This window comes from Erythranthe guttata, chromosome 5 (genome assembly GCF_056151865.1).
Source record: "Erythranthe guttata isolate IM_541 chromosome 5, IM_541, whole genome shotgun sequence".
NCBI lineage: Eukaryota > Viridiplantae > Streptophyta > Magnoliopsida > Lamiales > Phrymaceae > Erythranthe > Erythranthe guttata.
Genome location: NC_142537.1, coordinates 4,459,618 through 4,469,111, shown reverse-complemented (window position 1 = coordinate 4,469,111; position 9,494 = coordinate 4,459,618). Strand labels below are relative to the sequence as shown.

Below are 9,494 nucleotides of genomic sequence, written 5' to 3'. Positions count from 1 at the left end.
TATTTGTTTAAATCCGGGGTCAATGTGTAATATTGAGGAAGTTAGAGTATAATGGATGAAATTGATAAAAAATATATTATGGAGAGTATTTTAGACAAAAGACATGAGAGTAGTTTATTTGGAAGACTTTTTTTTGTCTTCCTAAACTCGTCACGTCCCTCTTTGTCATTCGCCATTTTTTAATTATATTTATGATCTAAACAATATTATCCTAAATATAAATAATTATTAAAAAATATTGTGATTTTTTTTTTACTAAATGGTTTTTTCTACTATTTAATCAAAAATATTTACAAATTACATTATATTATCACAAACAATATGATTATAACCAATCCAATTAATATTATTATTCCCATTAATATTTCCATAAAAAGCTTTTCTTTTTCCCCATAATAGAAAACTAAACCTAGTAATGTATTATCACCTATTTTAAAGGGGAGAATGTATAGTATAGTAGACATGTGCAAAACGTTACCCGAATATCCAGGTGAACCCAATAATTGCAATAAAACATTTCTTTAATTAATGATTATTGCAACAGAAAATTTTTCAAGCAATGATTCAAATCTTTTGAGCAAAGCTAAATTTGCGACCACGAAAGATTCTAAAGGATATGCTAATCAAAATAATTAAATTTAAAATAATAAATAATAATTACTTTATTTAGGGTTGTTGGGGGTGTCTGAAAATTATTTATATTATACTGTTGCTGTATTAATTGAGGAAGAGTGGAAGAGACCAGGCCACGTGCATCGTGCATGCGACTATCTCATATCATATCTAAAGCAAATCTCAGACAATTTGCCCATGTGACGTACGATCCCCACACACTCGGAATTAATACACACCACCAATAATATGATGAGGTTTCTTGGTTATTTATATGGTACAGTTAAGATTAGAGTGCTTTTTTTACCGTTGATCTACACACATCAATGTGTGTGTGTGTTTATATGTATATAAATGATAAAGATCTATTCGGAGTATTTTATCCGGTGTAAGCATATAATAGACCGGGTTTGTTCATGTGCTACATTTTAAATTTCATCTAGTTATCTTTTTTTCTTCCAGTGATTTCTATTAAATATTTTCACCAATTACAATAAAAGATCCATCAATTAAATAAATTTAGTGAGAAAAAAATATTTTTTTTTAGAACATATAGTTTTTAAGTAATTCGGTGTGAGAATTTTTTTTTTTTTTTGCAAATATGCTCAAAATTATGTTGGAGGTAGAAAAAAAAAAGGCAATTTAATTTGTTATTTTGCACCCTGAAAATTAAAAAGGTCAATTAGAACAAAATTTGGTCTCAATAAGTTTAATTATGCAATTTATGGTGCATTGTAAATGATTATTGTGTTTCAACGGTACAAAATGGTATTAATTTTTTTAAGGGTGCAAAGTACGATTAAGCCATCACATATATGCATATGATTTCGTATAAATCAAAGATGAAAAATACAAATACATGAGTTGGCTTATGCACTAATTTCTTCAAATTGTTTAATTGCATTTTCCGTCCATCAAATCGAGCTCGAAGAATTTTATTTTTCTCACCAGTTTGGATATTTTTTCTAATCGAATGAAAATATGAATTCAGACACAATCCATTATGTTATCGAACTATGTCAAAACTCCAACCCAACTTTTGATGAACGAGTATGGAGTCGTTGGATTCAATTTCCAGCCCTAATTGTGTCCACATCGATCAATTAGTACTTATATTTATCTGCGATTAGTGAAGTACAAACACGTCTCAAATTTAGTACAAACGCTAAAAGGCGAGCGAGCACACACTACGTGTGAACTCTTTCTTCTAATCAAGAATTTACGAGATATCATTTTACATATAAAATTTGGAATTTCTCCCACTCCTAAGTGGCCACAAATCCCCCCAAAGCGACCTCCGAGCCTGATGGTGCAATGCAGGACTCTTGCTCTTTGTAATGACAACACGGTCGAACGAGCCCTCTGTGCCTTCTTCATTAGTGGATCTGCAAACATCCAATTCGACTCTTTTGCCCCTCCTCAAAGGCATATATATTATTCTTCCCCACCCACTCCCTAGATCAGCACTTGGACTTTCTTCTTCTTCTTCTTCTTCTTTTTCTTCGATTCCTTCGTCTGCATTATCATTATCAGTTTCTTCCTCTGTTTCTGAGCAATCAGATTCATATCGTTTACGTTTAATGCGATCATCTTTTTGTTTTTCTTCTTCTTCAGACTGATCAACCTGCACTTCGTCGCTCCCAAGTTGGCTCTCTGCCAATAATTGAACTTCTCCCCTCTCAAATTGAGACTCTGACAATAAATTTAATGTTAATTCAACATAATTAACAAGAATCTAAGTCACATTATCGAGTGGAGAAAATTGAAAAAGAATGAATCGATATTGCAGGATTTTCACTGAGGGGAAACTAGTGCCAATGTAATATTTTGCTGTACAAAATTTAAATACGGACACTCACCGACGTCAATATCATAATTTTCTGGTATTCGTTTAGCATGCATCTCCTTTAATGTGTCGAACTTCATACCATCAAGCGGCCAAGGTTCTCTGCTCAAGAAAATAATTAGTGATTCAAGTGGAGGTTTCGGCATATGAGTTGAATTTTGAAACAAGAAAATTAACAAGTTATTGACCTAGTTCCAGTTATAAGCAGCAGATAATTGGAAGCATATTTTCACTATATATGGAAATTGAAAAACGATTTCTCTCGTTTCTAAATCCTGAATAGGGCAATTAACCATTCATACAAAGATTTCAAAACTGTTACTTGTAAGATAACAATTGAAAAACTATTTCATGCCCCATATGCTTAACATCTTAGGCCTCGCTTGGTTGGGGTGATTAGCCATGCTTAACTAAATAATGGGACGGATGTTTGGTATCCCCAATATCTTGCCGGGTCGACCCCGCAAATATTATGTTATCATACCTTATCTTGCCTTTTAGGCATGCTTTTTATTGGATTTTCCAAGGTCCAATAATACAAAATTGGGTTTCATTAGATTATTTAATTTTATCTTGGCTAATCTTATAACCAAACGAGGTTTTATTGTACTACGAATCCAGAGCTGTAACATAAATCTGAATCATGACAGTCATTCCTTGCAAAGACTATTTACACGTAATACTTCGGGCCTATGTTGTAATGGATGCAGCAATAGTAGACAGATTAATAGTGCGCTAATTTGTTAGCTGAATAAAGAAAAAAACAAGCGAGTTATAAAACTTGCTACACTAACCTTGGTCTTGTTCCTCGTCTGAAAGCAACATAGGAGAATTTTTCATCTTCATAGCCACGTAAAGGGCCCTTGGTCCGCTGACGAAAATTGACAACGATAACAAATTACAACACTTTCACATCCACAGCTTTAAATAAAATAAATCAGTAATAATATGTAAATCTGCTTGATCGCGGATCAGATAGGATTTAAGGCATAGAAAAACTATAAGAAAAATCAGCAAAAATAATTATTTATTTGCTAGCTCAAGAAGAGAAAATTCTCATCAGATTAAAATATTTCTTGACGAGTCAATTTGGTTTCCATATAATTAACTAAAGAACAAAAAATTAACTAGATTCTGCAGAGACACTCGGGCATAAGTTCGATGGTAATATTAATGTCCGTGTGGTAATTGACTTGAAAGCACATCCAACTTCACTATATAATTTGTGAAATGAGTTCAGGCATTATTACACTAACAACTAAGAATACCACTAAATCAAATTCATAAACAGCAAGTGCGCTGAACTATATAACATGTTTCATATAAAGAAAAATACCCGTATACATCTAACAATTCTAGAGGCACTCATATGCAGTAAACAACTTAAAACTGACAAAGTAATGGAACTGATGTAATACAAAATATGAAACAACAGAAAAATAAGTTCTAAATTGATGTGGGGGAAGCAACGAGATCCTAGTTCCAAACTTTAATTCCTTTTTTTTATTTTTTTGGTTTTAAGTGATAATCATTTTGGCTGTTCAAGAATATTATTGAAATTGCTTACGTCATTATAGGGGCTTGGAGAACTATTCTTAATAAGTTCAAGTGTGCTAGCACCCTATTATTCCCTCTCTCTCTGGAAAGACCTCGAGAGATCACTCCTAAAACAGAATCTCAACTCTGTAATTAAATCGAGCACATCAATGAAGGAGATATATGTCTTTAACCAGAAATAACTTAATTATGTACGCCAAATGTCTCAATTACAAACCCCACAACCACACATTTTTCATTTCATTTCTCAAAAGTCATTCAAAACTAAATATCACACAAGTGGTACGAGCAAAATCCGGTTTTAGGACAAACCTTATATACACGCTGAGATGATGTCCTCTGCAAACGCTGAACAAAATGACAGTATTTGTTTGTATTCTGCAATGGACATGGTCCATCATGGGGACACTGCAACAAAACCATGGTGTTTTTTTTTCAGTTGTACTCTTTTGTTCATCAAAATACAAACTCAACTACATAGAAATTAAAATGGAGATTACGAAAGAAGAGTATAAGATATATCCGTCACTTACAGGAGCAACTACAAAAGCACCAGTTTTGAGAGGCACCAATTCCGTAGAGGCTTTATTGGCTGCATTCTGCAACTTGCGTGTTCTCTGAGAATTACAAAATCTACTTTCAGTTTACATTATAAACAACAGAGAGAGGAATCCACAAAACAAAACATGATGTTACCCTATTCTCCATCCATAAGATGTGCGACCGCATTTGAGATATAATATTTGATCCTTGTGGTGATCCAGGCTCGACCAAAACCTGAAATCGTAGCAGGAAAATGAAACTAGATGAGTAAAAAATAAGTTCTCACAAAATCCTATCGGTTCACAGGAATAAGAGACTTTAGTGTACAATACACTAATGTTATGGGAAAGCAGAGGAGAAACTAGGTTAAGAAACTAAATTTAAGGCCAAAACCTGATTCTCATTCCATAATTTATTTTTTGAACTTCAATTCTAAAAGCATCATTCACGTTTCAATTGTGTACTGATTCACTTATAATCTTATAATTATGGCGAAGTGTGAAGTTTCAGATTCTGGAACATGGAAACTTCACTAACTTTTTTTTTATCCTTTTGGCTTACAAATCATTATTGTTTTACTTATCGCCAACTATAAACAATTTGATAAATTTCTTGACTGAACTAAAATTCGACACATCATTAATATTTCAACCATGTACTTATTCACTTAATTTCAACCAAAAACTACAAAAGACTAACTCAAATTTGTGAACAATATATCTCCCCTGTTGTTATGAGCAGTCTTCATAATTAAAACACCACTCCAGCCTTCTACATTCTTAATTTCGGATAGATAGACCAGAGGACATGCTAAATAAAGATGAGTAGATGAAGTGAACATAAAGGAGATTAAACACTATCCACATTAAATAATTTATCCGAAAGTTAAGCAATGAGCCACAAGAGAAATAACTCGTCGTTTCAAACGTTACCAAGATGTCGTCTGTAAGATCCCACAGCTGGCGCACAAGAGTAATTCTGTCCTGTAATGATGGTACCTCTCCAAGGACGTATGACTTCACCAAATAGAAGAAAAAAAAACATTTTAACATTAGACCATAAAGTTTATATAACTAGATGTAACTGAAAATCTACTATCTAGCAATAAATAACCAAAAAAAACCAATACATAAGACTGTAAGAAAGATGCTCACAGCAATGACAAGATCATGTCTTCTGCCAGACTTGTTGATATGCTTACTCAATGATTGGATGCTATTGTAGCTTTGAACTAGCGGCAATTTTTTTAAATCTACATTTATAAGCCAATACACAACTCAGAGGTACTTCAAGTATATCCAAAAAAAAGGGTACAATGCATGATTCCCATAAGAATGTTAAGTGCATGGCATCAACATTCTTACATAACAATATGGTGCTCCAAAGAAAACATAGTAAATTTTATAACATTCATTATCAGTGTTGGTCGAATTACCAAATAGAATATGTAAATACTGTCGAGTTCAAGGTAGAAAGGGCCTAAAAATTGACATATAGCTAAGTAAATCAATTTACTAACACGTACAGTATAGGCAAAAGTTCACATTCAGAAGAGCTGACGTACAAAAGTACAGCTCGTTAAGAAGATTGCAAATGAAATTCAAAAGACCAAGAACCCTATGTATGTTACCTTTAAATAGACTCTGTCCTGCTCTTTGCATTGATTGTGATGGCTCCACCAAATTAATACGCTCCACAGAACCAGGCCACACCTCCATCATCGCCCTACCAAATTGCACAGACGTTAATGTTGGTAAATATAAAACCAATGCGCTCGTTATACATATAAATATTTACTCCGAATAACCAGAAAACGGAACCAACAGGCTCACCATAATGCTGAACTAGTCCCTGCCCCAAAGTCAAGTACTTTAGCTGGAGTAAAATCGGGAACTCTTCTTCTCACCTATTAAATTCATCTCCACAAATAAAACATCCCCTTCTCTATCACCAAATTTTAATAATGAATTATAATTCTCCACCTATTCAAGATAAAGTTACCAACTTAAATTTGATTCGAAGCTAAAGCGTTTATTTTCTCCAAGGAACATATTTTACCAAATACAACCAGTTTAGCAATATAAATTATTTCTCCAACATCATTTACCTGGATTAAGTACATTCGAACATACAACCACAATAAGAGAAATGTAAGCAACAACACAACTTTTATACCTCACTGAGGACTCGATAGAGAGCAGAGTAGACAGCTGGCATACGAGCAGCGACATAAGCAACAGCCTGTTCTTCTTGGTACTTAAGACCAACATCGCGATAAGAAGTGCTGAGTTTCCACCTCTGTGAGCTTTCCATGGCCTTAAGTGGATCTTCCACAAGCTCCTTTGAGGTCGAGCTCGGTAGTAGCAAGTTCGCTTCCTTTATATCGTTGAACGATCGACACAGGCTCAACACATTTCTCCTCATATCCGTAACATCTTGCTCTACGCAGCAGAATAAATGAAAAAAAAAAAACACTAATAATCAAATTTCTACATCATGTTTTTGTTTGGAATTTTTTTTGAAATGTTGAACGATCGACACAGGCTCAACACATTTCTCCTCATATTCGTAACATCTTGCTCTACGCATACAGAATAAAGGAAAAAAAAACACTACTAAATCAAATTTCTACAACATGTTTTTGTTCGGAATTTTTGAAATAAACAGATGAACGAAAATTTCGTTCTCGTTTTCATTTGTAGAGAGATGAATTAAAATTTGAAGGAAAAGTAATTTGACATGATTGATGAAATGCAGAGTGGTACAACTACTATTCGGCATTGTGTGTTTTTTTGTTTGATTTTATATACCTCGGATGTACTTCTTGATGGCGCGGCGGAGGCGGAGGGGGATAACGCGGCAGGCTTCGGATTGTTTAGCAGCGAATTTTAGGGTTTCGGCCGTGAATTTTGGGATGGTTTCTGATATGAAGGAAGCCATTTTTGATTCGTGTCGAGAGCGCCAGCCTCAGATGAGTAGGGTTTTAAGAGAAATGACAGTTGGGGCTTTTGGCTGAAGCCTGAACCTCCAATTAAATGCGACTTTCGCTTAGCGTCAAAAAGAAAGTAGCGACTATGGCAACGGCACGGGTCCCACATTTTTAAGGGCCCCACAAAATTTTATTTTTTTATTTATTAATTTTAATACAAGAAAAAAAAAATTAATAACTACTGTACAGTGCAAGTTGGGAATTTCCACATGATTCTATCCGAAAAGTTTCGATTTCGAATCCGATTCAATTTTCAAAATTAATTCCGAAAAACAGATTATTTTCCGAAAAATACACCTATAAAAAATATATATTATATAACACTTATTTTTTGTTTTCTGAAACAAATATTTAATTTAAGTTTTGTTTTAGGATTTTGACATATTTAATTTATTTTTTATTTTTGGAAATTATTAAATTTTCAGAAAATTTATGCTAATTTTGAAATTTTAATACTTATGTGATTTTCGAATTTTTCCGAAATTCCGAAATTTCCGGCTCTTTTTGGAATTGGAATGAATGTTTTTAAATTCATAAAATTTTGGAATTGGAATTAATTTTGTACTTTCGAAAATTTTCTGAAAAAACTAATTTCGATCCGATCCATCCGACTTTCATCCCTACCAGTCTATATTAATTTCTTTTTATGGTAAACAAGTTTAATATGTGCTTAAGAAATATATTTCGGCTCTTCACTTGTGGCGAACCGAGCCTTACCAAACCTTCCTCGACGAATCCTCTCGTATCTTCCAGGTACCAATAAAAAGCCCAATCATCTTGGGCCGAGCAAAACAACTGCCCAATAACATAATTCGACCCATGTGTCCGAACTAAACACATCAATTGCGAAAAAAAATATTTACTTTATCTATCATTTTTATTGATTTTTGATTTGATTTTCCAAGTTTGTTCTCTCGTGGAAAATCGGGTTCTTACACAGTTGAATACATGATTGGCTGTCTGAATAGACTACTTCTCCATTTAAGAAACCAATTTCCTTAAGAAGACCTTTAAGCCAAATGGCTTCTTTGCCTCGGTTGCAGCAATGTACTCTGCTTCAGTAGTAGATAAAGCTACTATACGCTGCAACTGAGATTTCCAACTAATGCAAGAGCCACACAAAGTGAATACATAAGAAGTAGTAGATTTCCTATTGTCTCTATCATTAGCGAAATTAGAATCCACATATCCAATTAATTCAACACCATTATTAGATTTGGAAAAATTTAATCCCAAGTTCATGAACCTTTCAAATAACGAAGAAGCCATTTAAGCGCTTCCCAATGCTGCATACCGGGATTAGACATATATCTACTTAAACAACTAACTGCATACGCAATATCAGGCCGAGTACAAACCATAAGATACATGACGGATCCAATAGCATTGGAGTAAGGCACATATTGCATATCATTTATTTCAGATTCAGTAGCAGGAGACTGAGTCTTACTTAACAAAAAATGGGCAGTTAATGCCACATAAGCAGATTTAGCAGAATTCATTGAGAATTTTTCCAAAATATTTTCAACATAAGAAATTTGATTAAGAAGTAAGGTGTTATTACTACGATCCCTATCAATATTAATTCCAAGAATCTTCTTGGCATCTTCTAAGTACTTCATATCAAATTGTTCACTTAGACACTTTTTGATATAATTAATGGATTTCAAGCAAGGACTAATTAGGAGCATATCATCAACATAAATTAACAGAAAGATAGGAACACGAGCATTCTCCATAAAATAAAGGCAAGAATCGAAGTCACTTCGTTTAAAATTCAAAGAAATCGTGCAAGAATCAAATTTCTTATTCCATTGCCTAGGAGATTGTTTCAAGCCATACAAGGACTTTTTAAGTAAACACACATGTTCACCTTTATTAGGATCTACAAAGTCCACGGGCTGTTTCATATAGATCGTCTCATCTAATTCATCATGCAAGAACGCA

At 33.6% G+C, this 9,494-nt stretch overlaps 1 protein-coding gene across 1 annotated transcript; it reads right to left on the bottom strand.

Annotated features, from left to right (window-relative positions):
* Positions 1-1,603: 1,603 nt before the first annotated feature.
* Positions 1,604-7,571, bottom strand: LOC105962368 (copper ion binding / methyltransferase). The gene is made up of 12 exons (XM_088818680.1): positions 7,369-7,571; positions 6,734-6,999; positions 6,391-6,464; positions 6,189-6,283; positions 5,713-5,810; positions 5,491-5,574; positions 4,712-4,792; positions 4,549-4,632; positions 4,328-4,423; positions 3,253-3,329; positions 2,472-2,560; positions 1,604-2,304 (listed from the first exon to the last, which is right to left on the bottom strand). Exons 1-12 carry the CDS (start codon positions 7,496-7,498, stop codon positions 1,847-1,849), a joined length of 1,632 nt encoding a protein of 543 aa, XP_088674806.1. The 5' UTR covers positions 7,499-7,571; the 3' UTR covers positions 1,604-1,846.
* Between the last annotated feature and the right edge of the window lie 1,923 nt (positions 7,572-9,494).

Coding starts and splice junctions, on each gene's coding strand:
- LOC105962368 (XM_088818680.1), bottom strand. CDS start 7,498: ATGGCTTCCTTCATATCAGAAACCATCCCAAAATTCACGGCCGAAACC. Junction 6,284..6,390: donor GGGACTAGTTCAGCATTATG/GTGAGCCTGTTG, acceptor GCAATTTGGTAG/GGCGATGATGGAGGTGTGGC. Junction 4,793..5,490: donor ATCTTACAGACGACATCTTG/GTAACGTTTGAA, acceptor CTACGATTTCAG/GTTTTGGTCGAGCCTGGATC.